Below are 19,570 nucleotides of genomic sequence, written 5' to 3'. Positions count from 1 at the left end.
TTCAGATGAAGCTGCCTCAGAGGGGACGTGGGGACATTCTGGGTTTGGGATGTTTTAGAGTGGGAATGCGTCCCACCTGGAAGCAGACCCCAGACAGCCCTTTCCTTTTGTTGTGGTTACGGTGGCTTGAAATGGTGGTGTACTTGCAAGTCTAGCTAAAAGGGTTTGTTTGGTTTTTCTTTTGAGACAGGGTTTCACCGTGTTGCCCTAACTGACCTAGAACTTTCTTTTTATTTCAAACAAACAAACAAACAACAACAACACAAGACTTGAGACAGGGTTTCTTTGTTTAGCATTGGCTGTCCTAGAACTCACTCTAAAGATCGGGCTGGCCTCGAACTTAGAGATCTGCCTACCTCAGCCTCAAGTACTGGGATTAAAGGTGTGCACCACCACCACCTGGCTGGCCAGGAACGTCTATGTAGACCCTGAGGCCCAAGAGGTCTGACTCCACCTCCACTGGCAGTAAAAGCACAGGCCACCACACCCAGCCCCACTTCTTTTAAGACAAAGTCTTTAAGACAAGCCCAGACTTTCTCTGGAACTATGCTGTCCAGATTGGCCACAAACTCAAAATTCTCCTACTCAGTCCCAAGTGCTGGGATAACAATGCCCATACCTTGCTATAGGCAGCATGAGGTGGTTTTCAAGTTCACTAAAAAACAACAAAATAGACTCCCTGAGCCGGGCGTGGTGGCGCACGCCTTTAATCCCAGCACTCGGGAGGCAGAGGCAGGCGGATCGCTGTGAGTTCGAGGCCAGCCTGGTCTACAAAGTGAGTCCAGGCCAGCCAAGGCTACACAGAGAAACCCTGTCTCGAAAAACCAAAAAAAAAACCAGACTCCCTGACCAGGTAGTGGTGGCATATGGCTCTAATTCCAGCACTCGGGAGGCGGAGGCAGGTGGATCTCCGTGAGTTCAAGGCCAACCTAGTCTACAAATCGAGTCTAGGACAGCCAGGGCTACACAGAGAAACCCTGTCTCGAAAACCCAAAAAGAAATGTGCTGAAGTTGACCAGGAAAAGCAATGGATACCCTCATTATTAACACTCCACTCAGGACATAAACTGAAAGCCAGGTATGATGACACAGGTCTGTTAATAACAACTCACAGATTCAAGACCTGCTTGGCAGTTTAGTGAGGCCCTGTTTCAGAGTGGGCTGGGAATATAGCTCCGTGGCTGAGGCTTTGCCTAGAATCCCCCAGTGAGGGGCTGGAGTGTGGCTCAGTGGCCCTTGCCCTGGGTTCCACCCTCAGCACCACATATACACAAACACACACAAATTCGCTGTCAGATTGTGTAAAGGTGGCAGGAAACATGACCGTTTTTGGCTTCAGTAGATAGAAATGCTTGTTGCGGAAGCCTGATGGTCTCACTTGATCCCTGGAACCTATGGTGGGGAGCTCTGTACATGTGTGCAACGCCGCATGTGCACTTGTACTACTCACACACACACATAAGATGGCAGTCACAGAGATCCCCCTGTCTCTGCCTGGCAAGCACCTTCTGTTTTACCCCAGCCCCAGCGCGTCTCATGGTTGGAAGAATGAGCAGCTGGGCGACAGCTCAGTCGGTGAGCACCTACATGCGAGCAGGGAGAGCTGAGCCCTGACCCACCAGCCATGTAAGCGGAGTTGTGATGCGTGCGAGGGGGTCACGGTGTGTGTGGCGGCTCTGCCGTGAAGGGGCACAGTAGGGACAGCCACAAGGGCCTCCAATGCTGGATTCTCGAAAGAAAATAAAAACGATCTTGTTCAAGCTACCACTGTTTCGAGACACTTAAGAAATACTAAGTGACAGGTGATACGGAAATACTAAGTCCCTTGCGGGCTAAGGGGCTTAGCAGGGACCCTGTTTCCCCCGCTTCCCATCCCACCTATGGTCCCCTCTGTTACCAACCACCCTCCCCCCAACATCACACAGACCAGTCTGGGCCCAGCTTTATAAATAATGATTTTATAGAAAGGACCAATTCAAAATTGGTCAGATGCCACACACTAGAAGCTTCCAGAACCACAATGAAGAAGAAGAAGAAGAAAAAAAACACCAAAACAAAAACCCCCAAATGAGGGAAAAGAAAAAAAGAAAAAATCTTGGACCAAACTGCCTAAAAATCAAGGTCCCAGGTAGCCAAAAGATTCTGAAGAAACTTGTGGCCGTAGGCAGAGACCCCGATGCCTCACGGAGTACCCCAAGTGGAAGATGAATCGCTGAGAAAGTCAGACTCACTGTCCTTGCCCTCCGGCCTGCTTGCCGCCCAAGAGTGAGGCAAGGGCTTCACAGCTTTACTGGGGAAAAGACTCAGTGACAAGAGCTAAGGGGGCGGGGGGCGGGGGATGTCTCTACACCTGAGGAGATTTCAATCCTCCCTTCCCTACAGCGAAGAGGGAGACTCTGGTAGTTTGAGGTTCAGAAGAAAATTTTTATTTAATGAGGAAAATACCTAGAAATGGCGGGCTGCCTCAAAAAGTGCCGACTTGAGTTGCGAGCTAAGGGCCTGGAGGTGCCACCCTCAGGGCCTGCAGAGCCTCAGGTAAACACAGCTCCAAAGACAACTGGGGAGGGCCAGCTTGAGGGAAGCCTCGGGTGGTACCAAAATTAGCTGCCGTCTGCTCCCTGCTGGTGGGTCCCTGGGGTGGAGGGACTCAGGGATGGGGCTGGGGCTGGATGGAGGCAAAACTGAGATGCTGATTAAAACACAGAACAAGAACACACGACCCTCTCTGAGGGTCCACGGCCCTGGCTCTGAAGAGTAGAAAACCAACAGAGGTCAAGCAGGGTATTTACCCCGGTGACCCCCAAACCTGGTCCCAGTTCTGGTGGGAGATTAGCGCTGCATGGACTGGTAGGTGTTGGCTGGTGACTGGGTCCTGGTCCCCAGCTCCCAGTGAAGCAGGGAAGGGGCTGGGTTCGGCAGGTGTCCCCTCGTGCCCGGCTTCACCTCCCCTCCTCCCGGCCGGTGCGGCCGCCGCCCACCCCACTGCACGGCAGTACCCAGTTGTTGTCGTGCAGGCCCAGGCGGCAGCCCGGCGTCTCGCGATCCGCTCTGCGGCAGCACATCCAGTAGGAACGTCCGTAAGGCAGGTCATGGTGGTAGGGCTTGGGGTGCCAGCGGCAGAGCGACACGTCACCCTTCTCATATCTCTTGCGGCACTGCTTACAAGGGTCGTCTCGGTAGAGCGGGTCCCGGCTCCAGCGGGAGTCCGTAGCACGCACGCCGAACGCCTCGATGATGCCTTTGAAGTGGTGGCAGGTGCACTTGAGGGCGGCCAGGGCCCGGGTGGGGAGGAAGCTGAAGATCTTGACCAGCACGTGCTCAGGCAGCAGCAGCATGTACTGCCGTGGCTCCAGAAGACGCTGGATTTTGAAGCGAATCTCCAGGAAGTCGTGCGACACGTGCCGGTACAGGCGGCACAGGGAGGTGTCCGTGGTGCCCTCAGAATCGTCGGGGCCTGGCACTGTGCTTGGTGTATCAGCTGGGGGTGGCTCAGGAGGCCCTTCCGGACCTCGGGACTGGAGGAAGAAGAGCTGGCCAGGTGGGGGTGGCTCCTCAGGGCTGACTGTCAGGCACACAGTCTCTTCCTTCACGTTCTTGGTGCCATCTTTGCCAAAGAAGATGCACTCATCCACCACCCCCGTCACCACCACATCCACGTGGAATCCTGAGGCACCACAGTCCCGGGCAGGGGGTGGAGGGGGTGCTGGGGGAGTGTCCTCAGGCCTGGCCGGGGCTGGTGTCTCCCCCTCACTGGCTTCGTCGGCCCTGGCCAGTAGGAACTCCACGTTGCTGGGAAGGGCATCCCTGGAGGGGCTGATAAGCTGGTACAAGTCGCAGGTGATTTTGTCTTTGGCTCGAGCCCCGGGCCCAGGACTACCAGGGTAGGGGCAACCAGGCCGACCTCCGCCCCCACTGGGTAAGCTGCCATCTGGTGACCGTGGTTCTCGGCCATTGGAGATGCGGAAAGCTATCCGCACCTCGCCAGGCCCGGGGCCCGGCCGTTCCTCCTTACGGAGACCCTTGGTCGGAGGGCTGTCCCGCTGGGCCTCAAAGTGAGCCACTGCCTCAGCGACTCGGCTGCAGTCCCCACCACCAGACCGCCTTTCTGACCCTAGGCCCTTGGCTGGCCCCCCCTGCTCAGCTGATACAAAGACCACAGGAGCTGGGGTAGTGGGGCGTGGGTAACTCTGCAGGGCCAGGGCAGCTCTCTGTTCAACCAGGGCCACCATTTCTGCTACAGAGAGCAGGTCTACATCATCCCCGGATGAAGTGGGGGCCCCCTCAGTGGCAGGAGGTCCTTCTCGGCCCCCTGGGTCTGGAGGAGCCTTGGTGGGCTCAAGACAGCGCCTCCTCCTCTTGGCTTTGGAGCTGTCACTGCCCCAGTGCCCTTTGACCTTCATAGAGCTGGCCCGGCTACCTCCACCACACTGGTGGGCCACAAAGAAGGCCACCTTCTCCTTTGTATTTCCAGGCTTGATGACATACCATGTGTCTAGCAGGACTCTACCTTCATCACCAGCAGCTGCTGTAGAGAGGAGTGGAGCATGCTGGGAGGTGGGGGCGTCTGTAGCCAAGGCAGGTGGTGGTGTGTTCTCTGAGTGTGCAGGCCCGTGGTCGGGCTCAGTCCCGCTGCTTGTGTCAGGGCAGACTGGTGGCTTGCGGGCTGCGGAAGGTGGGCGCGGCTGGTTCTGGGAGTATGTGCCGAAGGGCCGGGGGCACCAGAGCTGGAAGGGCAGGAGGCTGCCCCTGTCCATGCTGAGAGGTGATGGCCAACAGCAGCAGGTAGTCACCGAACCTCAGGACCAGGATGGTAGTGGGGAGCTCCACGGGCCACCTGCAGACATAGAAGATCAGGGCACTGAATTAATGGCCTGTCTTCTCATGACCACCCAAACTCCACTTCTGCACAGGGACAGAGCCAACCAGAGCGCTGAGAACTGTGTGCCGCGGACAGTGAAGGGGTACGAGCCTAAGCCCAGCCTGTGGGGGGAGGAGTAAGATCAGCAGTTGAAGGCATCCTGGGCCAGGAGTGTGGCTCTGCTGGAGAGCACCAGCACTTGCCTGGCTGCACCTAGTGAGGGGCTTCGGTGGGCTTCAGTGGTAGCCTGTCTAGTAAGCAGGACTGTGTCCCCAGCACGGCCAAGACAACAAAACTCTAGCCCGATCCCGCATCAGGCAAGCGGAGGAGGGCGGCTCAATTGCCTTTGCACAGTCCACAGGCCTCCTGCTCCCCACTAAGCTCTTGTCTTTTGAGAGAGAGAGTGTCTCTGTGTACAGCCCTGGCTGTCCTTAAACTCAGTCTGTAGACCAGACTTGAACTCAGCGAGACCCGCCTGCCTCTGCCTCCCGAGTGCTGGGATTAAAGGCATGCGAAAAGATGCCGGGTCTGACCTTTAACCTTAAGAGGAAGTACTAGTCTGACATTTGTGCCTCTAGTAGCTGGTTCCCAGCCTTCTCCACACAGAGGGATGAATCCATTAGGCAGGGGAGGAAAATATGAAGCCAGAACCAGACAGGCCCTTATGAAAGTCACTCTCCGAGGGGTGGAGATGGCTCGGAGGTTAAGAGCACTGGCTGCTCTTCCAGAGGACCTGCGTTCAACTCCCAGCAACCACATGACAGCTCACAACTGTCTGCAGCTCCAACTCCAGGAGATCTGGCACCTCCACAGATATACGTGTAGGCAAAACACCAATGCACATAAGATAAAAATAAATAAATCTTAAAAAAAATTTTGCTGTCCACTTGTTTCGGGTCATGGGGTTCTTAAATGATGATGATGATGATGGTTCTTTTTCTCCTTTGAAGACAGGGTCTCATAGCAGCCTAGGCTGGTCCTGAACTCACAGCAACCCAGTCCTCTCGCCTCATTCTAGGATTACAAGCATGAGGCCCTGTCTCTATTCAGGTGTCTGAGATTATCGTTTGAGACAGGCTCTCGCTATTTAGCCCCAGCGGGCCTGCAACTCACTAGGTAAGCCAGGCTCCTGTCAAGCTCCTAGCAATCAACTTGCCCCAGCCTCCCTGGCACCCGGGACTAGAGGCCTGAGCCACGGCACCCATTGAGGACACCCTTAGCACCGATTCTTTGACTTTGCATGCATCAACTAATCCAGAGGCAGTTTTGATAATCAGTCTGCTGGCAACATTTCCTGTTCCGCTGTCTACTCACCAGGAAGTAGCAGACCCCTATCTCCATCTTTGGCCCATCTCCTTCCAGAATATCTCAACATGAATAGAACCCTCCAACAGGGCATGGCGGCGAGTGCCTGTAACCCCAGAGCTCGAGAGGCTGAGGCAAAAAGATGCAGAACTCCAGGCCAACCTGGGCTACATGGCCAGACCTTGTCTGAAAATAAACAAAGAAACAAAAAGAACAACATAATCCTTTACACTTTTAAACACTGTGCTGATGGAACAGAGAGGTAAGTAAACTACACGAAAGAATTAAGCCCAGCCCACTGCCTGCCTTTGTAAATTAAGTTTTATGGGAACAAACTATGGCTGTTTTCACACAAAAAGAGCAGAGCTGCATCCGTAACTGTATGGCCTGAAATAACTCATTACCTAGCCTGTTACAGAAGAAGGCAGCTGATGCCAGCTCTAAATGCAGACAATTCTGACACGCTAACACTTCACGGTCTCCCAGATGCCATTCAGAACTCAGACAGACTCCAAACACCATCACCAGTAATAGAACCCCAAGAATCCTTATCCAATCCTCTCTTCTCCTACCCTCGTTTCCAGTATCTTAATGTCCCACCGAATATTCTGACTTTTTCAAATTTAACCTTAAAAATCCAAAATTCTCCCCAGTACCCTACCAAGCCTGGTGGCACATGCCTGTAATCCCAGCACTTGGAAGGCTGGGACACGAGACAAGAGGACAAGGACTTCCAGATCAGCCTGGGCTATATAAAAAGAATGTCATTAAAATAATGATAGTGATAATGATAATAAATCAAAGTGCTGCCTTTAACCTCAGCCCTTAGGAGGTAGAAGCAGGTGGATCTCTGTGTGTCAAAGCCAGCCTGGTCTACATATCTAATCCTAGGCCATCCATGGCTACCTAGAGACCCTGTCTCATAAATAATTAAAATAAAAAAAAATAATTAAAATAAGGATAGGGGCCTAAAGAGATGGCTCAGCAGCTAAAAGCACTTCCTGCTTTTGCAGAGGACACAAGTCTGCTTCCCAGCACCCACAGAGAGTTCCAGAGGAGCTGATCTGCTCTCCACCTGCAACAAGTATATATGTGGTGCAAAGATACCCATGCAAAACAACCATACACATGCAACTAAAAAGTAACAACAGTAATCAACACGCCGCCCGGCACAGAAAAGCCAAATCACAAATAACTTTCCGTACATCCGAAGATACACAGTAATACCCGAATCTCACAGGTACTTAGTGGGTCTCCTAACATCCTCCGCACATTCCAGACCCCGGTCCTTCCCCAGGAGCACGGGAGCCCTGAAAGAACTCGGGCATTAAAAACACCCTATCTAAAAACGAACCCCAAACCGAATGTCAACAGTCCCTAAATGGAACCTCGAGTGCTACAATAGCGGACACGTGTCCCGCACGCACGCGCTCCAGCGGGGCTCGGTGCGGGGTCCGGCTTGCGGATGCGCCACGGAAAGGAACCTGCCCTCCTGCCCTTGTCACACACAGGTGTGGGAAGCACTAAAGCCCAAGCCTCCCGGTCCCCGAAATACTCTCATCCCGTGCCCACCGGACACCCCGACCCACAAAGGACAGCTCTAAAACGCAACGGGAGCCTCCCGCCTTACAAAACAACCCGAACCCAAGGCGTTCCCTAAAGCTCCGGGGAACCCTAAAAGTAGCCCCTCCACCCCCGCAACTTCCCCGAGCGCTCAGATATCACTTAGGTGCGAACGGTGCCCCCAGATCCCGGACCCGCCTCCTTTCGACCCCCAACTAGTGACACCACCCCCCCCCAAAAAAATAAAAACCCGGACACGCCCCCCTCAGGAGCCCTCACCCGCAGCGCCTCCCCCAGGCGGCTGGGAGAATGGCGGCCCGCGAGCATGCGCACTGGAGCCCCGCGGACCCGCCCCCTCGCGCCGGCTGCCGCGCCGCGCGCTCCGCCCCGCCCCTTTGTTGACAGCTGCGCGCGTGACGGCCCCGGCCAATCAGCGGCCGCGGTTCGGAGCCGTGCCCATATAAGGAAGGCCCTGGCGAAGGGGCCCGGCTTGGAGGACGGGAGGAGTGGGCGTGAGGTGACGGGGCGGGGTGGAAACGGCCAGATGTAAGGGAGCGGGGACAAATTCCCCGAGTCCAACGCTGCCGCAGAGGGAACCCAGCCCAAACACGGGCCGCGGCCCTCAAGGGGAGGAGCACCACCCGACATTCCCTTGAAGCCAGAGCCCTGATTGACTTTAGAGATTTAAAGGGCCAGGGAATGGAGGGCTCCGGGCAGATCGAAGCTTGAGGGAAAGGCGTCTGAGACCCCTGGCTTTGTTTACCAGATGTGGTGGGACACCCCGAGCCTCAGTCATCCAGCCTTAAAAAACAAACAGGCAAGCCGGGCGTGACATCTCCACGCCGCCGGTGTAATCCCAGTGGTCTGGGAGGCTGTAAACCAACCTGGGCTACATAATGTGAGACTGTCGTCAAAATAAAATTTAAAAATAAATCATATTTAAAACGCAATAAGACACGGAGAAACCCTGTCTTGAAAAAACAAAAACACAATAAATCAAACAACAACAGACCCCCCTACCCCCCCCCACACACACACCTGCAAATAGGCGATCGAGGGGTTGGAGGGACGGCTAAGCGGCTAAGAAGGTTCAGTTCCCGCACCCACATGGCAGCTCATAATCGCCTGGAAATCCAACTCCAGAGGATTGGGGGGCACAGCATGGCTGTGGTACACAGACATACATGCTGGCAAACACACACACACACACACACAACTTAAAAGAGTGAGAGAAGGCTAGCATTCAGGAAATAGAGGTAGGGAGGGTAAGGAGCTCAAGGCCAGCCTGGGCTACATCAGACCTTATTTCAAAAGCCAAATTCAAAATCAAAGAATAAATTCTAAGCCTGTCCCCACAGTCACCGGACTTGGCATTGGAGGCTGAGGTAGCTGGCCGTGGAGACCTGTCCAGTCTTTCCTGTCTTACACTCACTGCAGGAACACAACAGGAAGGTACGCAATAATGGCTCTTAATTTATCTTAAAATTACAGACATCTTGCACTGTTTCTGGCCTGTGCCAGGCTGATTCAAGAGAAACCCGAAGGTGGCTGTCAGTGCAGTGCTGGTGGCTGGGGAGATGGCTGGTCCATCAGGTAAGGGTAGGTATGGCTTTTCCACAGGAGCCAACTAACCTGAGTTCCACAAATCCACAGTTCTAAAGATTTATTTTTATTGTTTCTTTCCTCCCTTTGGTTTTTCAGGACAGGGTTTCTCTGTGTAGCCTTGGCTGTCCTGGACTCGCTTTGTAGACCGGGCTGGCCTCGAACTCACAGCGATCCGCCTGCCTCTGCCTCCCGAGTGCTGGGATTACAGGTGTACGCCACCACTGCCCGGCTTATTTTTATTGCTTTTAAAGAGCGTACGCAAAAGCTACTAGGTGACTAGGTGGCCAGCGAGCACAGGGAATTCAAGGGCCTCTGCCCACCGCCCTCCCAGTTCTGGGGTTACAGGTGTGCAGAGCTGTGCCTGGCTCCTCACGTGGGATCGGAGCAGCAAAGACATGATTTTATGGTTGGGGGTCACCGCAGCACGAGGAACTGTCTTAAAGGCTCGCAGCGTTAGGAAGGTTGAGAACCTCTGGTCTAAGCCACCTTCCCCTATAATGCTCCTTTTTTTTTCTTTCTTTCTTTCTTTTTTTTTTTTAATGGATCTAAGACCCTCTATTTTAAAGTCTGTGTGTGGGTATGTGCACAGGTAAGGGTACTGGAGATCAGAAGAGGGTGTCAGGTTCCCCAGAGCTAGAGTTCCACAGATGCTGTGTGGGTCACCTGATGTGGGTGACAGGAACCAAACCCAGGCCCTTTGTAAGAGCAGCAAATGCTTCTCCAGCCTGTCCAAGTCACATCAAAGACTAGGAAGGAAGCTCAGAGAGAGAGGCGCAGCGGTGGCCTGTGTGCCGCCTGAACTTTGAGGCAATGCTGTCCCTGCTGTCCTGGCTGCCCTTGCTCACTGGGCTTGGATTGTGTCACTCAGTCCTTAAGGCCATAAAATCCCTGCTCCCTGCCTAAAACACAGGTGCTCACTTACTCCTCGGGTTCACCTTTTACCTTCTTGGCTTGGCTCAGATTGCCCCTTGGCGGCCTTTGATCCAAACTCAGAGCTTCTACTCAACAGATGGCAAACTCTGAACCCTTGTTACTTTTTCTCCTGGACGCCTATCACTAGCCACTGTACTAAACACTTGGCTTATCAAGTGTGCCGGCCGCCTCTCCTCACTGAAGCGAGAGCTTCTGGGTTGGCATTCCCCTTTTGACTCACTGTGTGGCACAAGCCTGCCTCAAACTGGAGATCCTCCTGCCTCAGTCTCCCCAAGCCTGGAAATGCCACAGCTGGCTTGGTTGGCACGCATGCCTGTTCTTTCCCTGGCACTTGCCTTCCTGAAGCATGGTACCCACGTGCCAGGCCCTGGGAACAAGCAAAGGTTCTAGGTTGCCACCCCAGGGCGGCCGAATCCAAATGTGCATTTCGTCAAACAGCTGACATGACCGCGTCCACTGAAGTTGGAAAAGCAACGCCCTAGCATGTGGGATGCGTGAAGGAGCAGACGACCTGATTGCTGGCCAACTTCTACGTGCCTGCTACAGGAGACGTCTGCGTAGCTGGCTGCCGCCCCCACCTCCCTCAGGGGAGGTCCTGCTACCTTCCCAGGCTATGCCTGACCTCTTCCTCAGCACTACTCTGCTTCTAACATCTGTCCTCTGTCACACGTGTCCTCTGTCACTGCTCAACAGCGATGGGCTGGGAGGCGGGAGGCTCTCTCCCCTCCAGGCTCGGCAGTTGTTTCAGGAGGGTAGGGATCTCTTCCCTGGAGCTTTCCCGGATCCGGGAGTGGCTCACTGGAGGCTTGAGGGGTCCACAGGCTTTGCTCATCATGCCTCCCCCCACCCACTTCTCCATAAGGGTGTCAGCTTTCCTCGCTCTGACGTTCCACTACCACACCATCCTCAGCCTCAGTCTCCACTGTGAAGGACTCTGAGGTGTGCCGGGGGAGGCGGCCTGCTTGCCGGCCCCTAAGGTGGGAAAACTGGACAGCGAGGAAGCAACCTTGCCTGTTTCCTGTCTGCTTCCAGGATCTCAAATGCCTGAAGGTTTAGTTAGTTCTGCCCTGAGGATTGCTCGTCGGAAACAACTTCAAAGCAAGCCTGATAGCCACACCCATAATTGCAGCTCTCTGGGAGGCAGAGGGAGGAGGAGGAGGAGGAGGAACACAAGTTCAAAGCTAGCCTGGGCAACTTTCAGGGAGATTTGCTTCCTACAAAGAGTGAGGGTGTGGTTTGATAGCACAGTGTGTGCCTAGAATCCACCAGTGAGGAACTACCAGTGCTGAGGCTGCGTGCTAGAGTGCTTGCCTAGCGGGCAGAGGGCCTTGAATTCCACCCCCAGCATAGAAACACACACACACATACACACACACACACACACACACATACACACACACGGGTGGCTCACCACCCTCCTTAGCCCCAGTTGCAGAGGGTCTGGTGTGATCTTCTGGTCTCTGCAGCACCAGGTAAACACAGTGTGCATACACACACACACACACACACACACACACACACACACACATATATACATACACACATATATATGCAAAACTGCTCATACACATAAAATCAAAGTAAATAAATCTTTGAAAAATAGATATAGATATGCTCGGGGCTGGCGAGAGGGCTCAGAGGGTAAGAGCACTGCCTGTTCTTCCGGAGGTCCCGAGTTCAATTCCCAGTAACCACATGGTGGCTCACAACCATCTATAATAAGATCTGTACCCTCTTCTGGTCTGCTAGCTCACATGCAGACAGGATACTGTATAAATAATAAATAAATAAATATTTTTTAAAAATAGATATGCTGAAGGGTTTGAAAACCACTGAAGCACCAACGGCTGCTACTCTAGAGTATTCCTCTGCAACCCAAGCTGCCCTGAAAGTCACTGTGAGTTCCGACTGGGTCAGAACTCCCAGCAATCCCCCTGCCTCAGCCTCCTCCATGCTGGGATCACAGGTATATGTCACTATGTCTAAGTAGCCCTCTTTAGGTCTCATTCTGAAGTGAAACTGATCCCAGGAGTCACTTATGAAATTGAAACCACAAAGCTTGCCTCTGTTACTGCCAGGTCTGAGCCTGGCTTTATTAATTTAACAGATGTTTAGAAAACCCTGTACAGTAGGGGCTGGAGAGATGGCTCAGTGATTAAGAGCACTTGCTGCTCTTGCCGAAGACCCAGGTTTGGTTCCTAGCACCCACAATGCAGCGCACAACTGTCTGTAACTCCAGTTCCAGAGGATCCAATGCTCACTTCTGGCCTCCGAGGGAGGGCACCGCACACATATAGTGTGTAAAATAGCCATACACATAAAACATATGTTAAAAACAAAACCAAAGCCAGGTTTAATCCCAGCACTGGGGAGGAGGGGGCAGAGACAGGCAGATCTCCCAGTTCGAAGCCAGCCTGGTCTACAAAGTGAGTTCCACAACAGCCAAGGCTATTATTATACAGAGTGGACGTGTCTTGAAAAACCAAACAATAAAACCCCAAACCTATACTGTAGCCAGCTGTGGCGCTATATCCTTTAATCCTGGCACTTTGGGCCGGAGAGAGGCAGGTGGATCTCTGAGTTGAAGGCTAGCCTGGTCTACATAGTGAATCCAGGCCAGCTAGGGAGACCCTGCCAAAAACAAAAACGAACGGGAAGAAAAGCCTACACTGTGACAGCTGCTGCTCCAGGCACTGGGGACCTGCAAGGAACAGGGGACAGAGCTTGTCCTGGGGAGAGCTGGGGGGGGGGGCAGGGGGTGGGGGTGACGTGCTAATTTTCCAGACAAAATAAATAAACACACAGGGGGAGGGAGGGGCTGGGCTGCATGGAAGGTGAGTTTACGATTTCAAAGGAAGAAGTCGGTGAGGGAGGTGCCAGTGGCAACTCTTCAGGGAAGCTGTGCTTTGAGGCGTAAGATGGCTTTGCTAGCACAGCCAGTGACACGCTGTCACAAGTGGGATATGACAGCAGCCACAACTGGAGAGGCAGGTGTGACCTCACATGCTCGCAGACTCAGCCCTCGGGAGGTCGAGGCGAGAGGGACCCGGATGAGTCCGGGTTGGGGAGCTGGCTCAGAGCTGAGGTGCACTGGCTGCTCTTTGCAGAACAGTTCAGTTTCCAGCACCCATATGGTGGCGGCTCACAACTCTAACTCTCGTGCCAGGGGATCAGACGCCCTCTTCTGGTCGACACAGGCACTACATGCAGATGATAACAGACACAAATACAGGGCCCACACCACAAAACCCAAGTCCAGGTAAATAATGGTAGTTCAGCCTGCCTATGAAGTGCTTGCCAGGCCGGCGTGAGGCCCTGGGTTCCATCCCCTCCACCAGGTAAAAAGCCAGGAGAGCCTGGTACGCGGAGCCTGCGATCCCAGCGCTAGGGACCAACAGGGCCACCATAAATCAGTTCAATACCAGCCTGGGCTGTATGAGACTCTTCCTCTTAGAAGAGGAAAGAAAACGGCAGCCACAGACCTGTGACTCAGCACCGTGTGGATGGGACAACATGACTAAAAGTTTGGGGAAAGCCTATGCTATTTAGTGAGGCAAACACATGTGCCTGGCTCCTGCCTTTATTTTTTTTACTTTATTTATTTATTTTAAGATTTATTTATTCTTGGTGGCGCGCGCCTTTAATCCCAGCACTCGGGAGGCAGAGGCAGGCGGATCGCTGTGAGTTCGAGGCCAGCCTGGTCTACAAAGTGAATCCAGGACAGCCAAGGCTACACAGAGAGACCCTGTCTCGAAAAACCAAACCAAACCAAACCAAAACAAAACAAAACAAAAAAATATTTATTTATTCTTGCATTTTATGTATGAGTGTTCTGTCTTCATGCACACCAGAAGACGCAATCAGATCCCACTGCAGATGGCTGTGAGCCACCATGTGGTTGCTGGGAATTGAACTCAGGACCTCTGGAAGAGCGGTCAAGTGCTCTTAACCACTGAGCCATCTCTCCAGCCCCTGCTCCTGCCCCTTCATCTCAACACTCACTCGGCAGAGGCAGGCAGACCTCTGTGAGGCCTGGGCCAGCTTGGTGTCCTTATAATATTGACTTTCAGAGCATTGAAGCTATACAGTTAGAAAGTGCCTCACAAAAACAGACACAGGAGAGAGAAAGGCAAAAATGGTTTAGAAATCTGATGCGCTTTTTTCTAAGACAAGCAAATGGAAGGCATGGGGGTGTGTGAGGGGGGAGTGTCTGCTCACCCAGTTGTGACACACACGGACAGGGACAAGTGAGAGAGGGCGGACTTTACCCTAAAATGATCGGTGTTCAAGTAACTTAAGAAACAGTGGAGAAAGCCGGGCGTGGTGGCGCACGCCTTTAATCCCAGCACTCGGGAGGCAGAGGCAGGCGGATCGCTGTGAGTTCGAGGCCAGCCTGGTCTACAAAGTGAGTCCAGGACAGCCAAGGCTACACAGAGAAACCCTGTCTCAAAAAACCAAAAAAAAAAAAAAAAAAGAAAGAAAAAGAAAAAGAAACAGTGGAGAGAGAATGTGAAAAGTTCTCGGGTGGTGTGGGCAGGAGCGGGGGCTGGGGGAGGGGGACACACTCTGTCAGACACAACAATGACACACAGGCAAGGCAAAGTGGGCACGAAAGGTCCCTGAGACCGGAGCTGGAGGCCACGAGTGCTGAGAACTGTGCCTGGCACCAGGGAGGCCCAGGGGGCAGGGGCCAGTCTGCCTACAGTCCAGGCCCCGGCACCCACTTCAGCAGTGGATCCCAGGCCGGCAAGGTGACTCGTGGGCCCGGGCCCTCGCTGCCAAGCCTAACCAACCTCAACTCTACCGGCAGAATCCACACGGTGGGAGGAGAAGACCGACCCCCACTGACCTCCACAGCGGTCCCACAGTACACACTAGTCCATAGGTTTGTTTTTAAGTGAACCCCCATTTTTCAAATGGCAACCTTCTTCTCCCCACCTCACCTCACCCCTCTTCTTTCTATATCACATGAAGCCCAGGCTAGCCTCAAACCCCTGACCCTCCTATTTCCACCTCCGCCGCGCTGTGATTACAGGCTTGTGCCCCACAAACAGCTGAATTTTTTTTTTCTGAAAAAATGAAAATTCCAGAAGGCTGTCACACTCATTGAAAGCATAACACACCGTGCATTTTAAACACATGGCCTTATGACCAACTCCTTAGGAGGACATCACGGGCTAACTATAGTCCCGTTTTAAATGTAACAAAAACAGAGGCCAGGTACAGTGGCGCACGCCTTTAATTCCCACGCTTGGGAGGCAGAGGCAGGTGGATCTCTGTGAGTTCTAAGCCAGCCTGGTGTGCAGAGAGAGCTCCAGGACCGCCAGGGCTACATGGCGAAACAAAAATAAATAAATCAAAATAAAAAAACCTACACTGTTTCAAAGTAAATTACAGACTTGCTAAATTCCCTAGGCAAGCCCCCTGCCTGCCCTGAGCAAAAGGTTAGAGGGTACACACACACACACACATACACACCCCATAACACGTACCCCATAACACACACAAACACATACACACACCCCACAACAAGAAAAACAAAATAAACAAAACCCCAACTCAGTTGTCAGTAGTATTTCTAACGCACTGGAAGACGTGGGCATCGGGCCAGACCCGGCGAGTGAATTATTAATATTTGGTTAGAGACAGATTGCGTTTCCGAGCACCTTTCTGAAGTCTTGCTTAGACTTAGGAACCCAGGAATAAGGGGCAGAGAGGTAGAGCTAGGGGAAGGGAGGTACCGGGGAGGCAACTTGAGAGTAAACAGACAGCGTGGCCAATGCACCCTTGCTGGTTGCTCTCCTACCTTATGATGTTCCTCATTTGTTTTGAAAACCAAAACACGAGCCAGTGATGGAGTTCAGTAGGTAGAGCGCTTGCCCAGCACGCACAAAGCCCGGGGTTGGTTCCTCAGCCCAGCACAAACCAGGCACCGTGGTGCCCACCTAAAAGCCCACCTAAAAGAGCTGGAGGCAGGAGCATCAAGGCTACGCTCAGCTACAGAGAGAGCTTGAGGCCAGCCCCGGCACACACGAGGCCCTGTCTCAACACCGACAACAGCAATAAATAATATCTAAGCTAGGGTAACGGCAAGCCCACAGCTCTCTGGACCCCTGGGGCAGGAAGATCCAGAGTTGGAGGCCAGCCTGGCCTACACAGTGAGTCTTGAGACAACACCTGTACTGTGTGCACTTACTCTAAACGCTTCCCAGACATTATTTCCCCAAACTCTCTAGCCTGCCTAGGTTAAGGATCTCACTTAATAGTTGGACAGAGTCCTAAGACTTGCCCCAGGTCACACAAAAGATTTAAATCCTATGTGACAGGTGCTCTGGCCTGTGTCTCCACTCACCACGTCTTATTTTACTCTTAGAAGCAGAGGGGGTCTGACTTAAAACAGCCAAAGCAGCTCCTTCCTCACCTGGGCTCCAACTCTTGATTTACCATTTAATGCTGGCCGACATGGAGAAAATTGCTTAAAACTCCGCGCCTCAAACAAACAAACAAACAAACAGAAACAAAACAAACAAACAAAAACAAAACTCGGCACCTCTGCTTCCTTTCTGTCAAGTGGAGCACCTACACCTAAATTCATCATCACCTGAATCCCGGTGAGTTAACACCAGACAGCTAAAGGCAGGACTGGGCGTTTCTTAAACGCAGGCGTTGGCAGAAAAGAGGTGGAGGTGGGGGTGTCCCCCTGCATAAAGCATAGTGTACCCAGACTAAATGTCAGGTGTCGATACAAAATGTCTTGGGTCAGGACGGAAAAGGGGGGGTGGTGGTGGTGGAATCTTTTAGCAACTGTAATCCGATCGATATTCCTGGGACGGGAGCTTCCCACCAAGGGCTCTGAGGCTGGGACTTAAGTTTCCTACCGAAAAGTATCAACTTTTTCGGAGCCTCCCTTTAGCTATCTCCACAGTGGCCTGCTTGTTCTCATCATACAGATAAGGGCACAGAGGCTTACAGAGAGACGTGCCTGGATCACAAAGGAGGCCGAATGAGGAATCCGAAAGCCGGACTGCCCGCCCAAACCACTAACCCGTCTGGATGCCACCGGGGCTACAAGGGTGCTGAAGGTTGTCCCTAGGGACCCCTTGTGGCCACATCAACCCAGAGTTCTATGGCTGTCCAGTTTATCGGCAGTTTCTGGCTAGATTAAAGCACGATTGTCGACAGCCATGCCCCTAAACTCACGCACCCTTACACGCACGCCTCCTTGGTCCTAGAAGCTAACCTGCACCACCGATGACTTCTACCTCCCACCTCCTCAACTTGCCTGGCCGCCCCACCTCGCAAGCGAGAGAACCCAGCCCAATGCACCCCGCGGTTAAGCCTTCTCCCTCCACTCGCCCAGCCCCGACTCCCCGTGCCTTTCCATGTACACCAGGCTAACTACCCTCTCTCGAAATTACCCATTTCAGGGTCTCTCGTCTGTTCAGCCAGGACCCCAACTCCGAGCCTCACTCCCCCCGGCTCCGAGTCCCCTGAACAGTCAATTCTAAAACTCGACTCTCTCCACCACCAAGACCCCTCCCCAGCCCCCACTCTTCTACTCCCTCGGGCTCCCGTTCCTCTCAATCCCCACCCACAGTGATCTCCCACGCCCAGCCCTTTCTTTAGCCTCAGTTTGCTTCCTCTCGAACCCAGGACCTGAACCCCCCCCCCCCCCGCTCCCCAGCTCATGCTCTCGAGCACCCGCAGGACCCAGCTTGGGGCTCTCACCATCTCCCCGCGCTGCAGCTCGCTCGACTACGCGGGTTTTCCCCCCCACTCGCTCCTCTCCAGCCTCCCCTTCCGGGTTCTCGCCCCGAAGCCCGCTGGGAATTAGAGTACGAGAGGCCTCGGACTACAGCTCCCAAAATGCCACGCGGCAACTTGGAGGCGGAATAGGAAACAAACTAGGCGGGCTGAGAAATAGAACGACTCTAATTCCCAGGAGGCAAAGGGCACACTGAGCTGCGCAGGCGCAAAAAATTCTCCCGCGACGCTCTCTGGGAAATAGAGTCCAGCCGCCTCCATTTTGGCCCGGGGCCCCTTGGAAAAGGAATTGAAGCCAGGTCAAAGGAATGTTAGTGATGCAGAGTTGAGGAAGTCAAATTTATTGGATTTATTTATGTTAGTTAACGAGTTAACACGTAGTTGACAATATATGCATTTTTCCAAACTTTCCCTCCCTGTCCTAGCTTTCATCTCACACCTTATGCATGCCACCGCCTCACAAATAAGGAAAGCAAGAGCGAGGAAAGCCTAGGCACTTTAGGGCTTTTCACATCACAGGTAGAACAGAGCCTCCAGAAAAGCGGAAATCTTTGTGCGCCTTGCTTAGACACAGTAATGAGTGACTAGTTCGTGCACTCTGACCACTTTGGACAACCCTAGTAAGAACTACTCCGAATTTCTTTTTTTCTTTTTTTCCTTTTTTTAAAAAATTTTATTAATTTATTCTTGTTACATCTCAATGGTTATCCCATCCCTTGTATCCTCCCATTCTTCCCTCCCTCCCATTTTCCCCTTATTCCCCTCCCCTATGACTGTTCCTGAGGGGGATTACCTCCCCCTGTATATGTTCATAGGGTATCAAGTCTCTTCTTGGTAGCCTGCTGTCCTTTACTACCCCGAATTTCTAAAAGTTAAGGTGAAAATAGATCAAGCCCCCTCTCTCCACATCATTGCTGTCTGAGCTGAGACAATTTTACCCCAGGTACTTGTCACAGCTAGGTTGCTAGAAAACTTCTGAAGATCCCCCCCTTCCCCCACCCTAAAAAAAAAAAAAATCCCGTATTCGTGCACACGAGAAGAGAACGGGCTTTCATTTGTTTATTTGTGCGGCTGTGGAGCTGACGCCCTCCTTCCGCCACGAGAGTCCCAGGGATGAACTCAGTTCGCGGGGACTGGCGGCAGGGGCGTTTACACACTGAGCCATCTCACCAGCCCAAGAAAGGTTTCTAACACGTACAGTGTGGGGCCGCCGTGGTGACACACGCCTTTAAAATGCCACCACTCGGGAGGCCGGGTGTGGTGTATCTCTGTGGGTCTGGGGTCAGCCTGGTCCACCTGTCTACCGAGCTCGAGGCTATGAGACCCAATGTCAAAAAAATAAAGATAAATAAAGGCTGGAAAAGACTACTCAGCGGTTAAGAGCACGTATCGCCCAGCACCTGCCTGTAAGTCCAACTCGACGGGGATCTGATGCCTCTAGACCCTGGGGACACCTGCGCTGGTGCGCATGCACCTCTCCCCACACGCAAATATGTATACATAGTCAAAAATGATTTTTTTTTCGAGACAGGGTTTCTCTGT

At 53.0% G+C, this 19,570-nt stretch overlaps 1 protein-coding gene and 1 long non-coding RNA gene across 4 annotated transcripts; both read right to left on the bottom strand.

The window, feature by feature from the left end:
• Window positions 1–161: 161 nt before the first annotated feature.
• LOC311591699 lies at window positions 162–1,768 on the bottom strand. The gene is made up of 2 exons (XR_014777171.1): window positions 843–1,768; window positions 162–679 (listed from the first exon to the last, which is right to left on the bottom strand). It is a non-coding gene; the product is annotated as an uncharacterized lncRNA (long non-coding RNA).
• Window positions 1,769–1,937: 169 nt separating this feature from the next.
• On the bottom strand, window positions 1,938–18,082 carry FBXO46 (F-box protein 46). 3 transcript variants are annotated; one of them, XM_084771294.1, is made up of 3 exons: window positions 17,993–18,082; window positions 6,173–6,349; window positions 1,938–4,834 (listed from the first exon to the last, which is right to left on the bottom strand). In XM_084771294.1, exon 3 carries the CDS (start codon window positions 4,752–4,754, stop codon window positions 2,940–2,942), a length of 1,815 nt encoding a protein of 604 aa, XP_084627420.1. In that variant the 5' UTR covers window positions 4,755–4,834; window positions 6,173–6,349; window positions 17,993–18,082; the 3' UTR covers window positions 1,938–2,939. The 3 variants fall into 3 exon arrangements, with proteins under 3 accessions (XP_084627420.1, XP_084627422.1, XP_084627421.1); XM_084771296.1 differs by lacking the exon at window positions 17,993–18,082 and adding an exon at window positions 8,006–8,098; XM_084771295.1 differs by lacking the exon at window positions 6,173–6,349 and having other exon boundaries at window positions 17,993–18,079.
• Between the last annotated feature and the right edge of the window lie 1,488 nt (window positions 18,083–19,570).

This window comes from Acomys minous (genome assembly GCF_964271855.1).
Source record: "Acomys minous genome assembly, chromosome: 20".
NCBI classification, from domain to species: Eukaryota; Metazoa; Chordata; class Mammalia; order Rodentia; family Muridae; genus Acomys; species Acomys minous.
The sequence above is the reverse complement of the archived record's forward strand: the minus strand, read 5'-3'. Positions and strand labels throughout refer to the sequence as shown.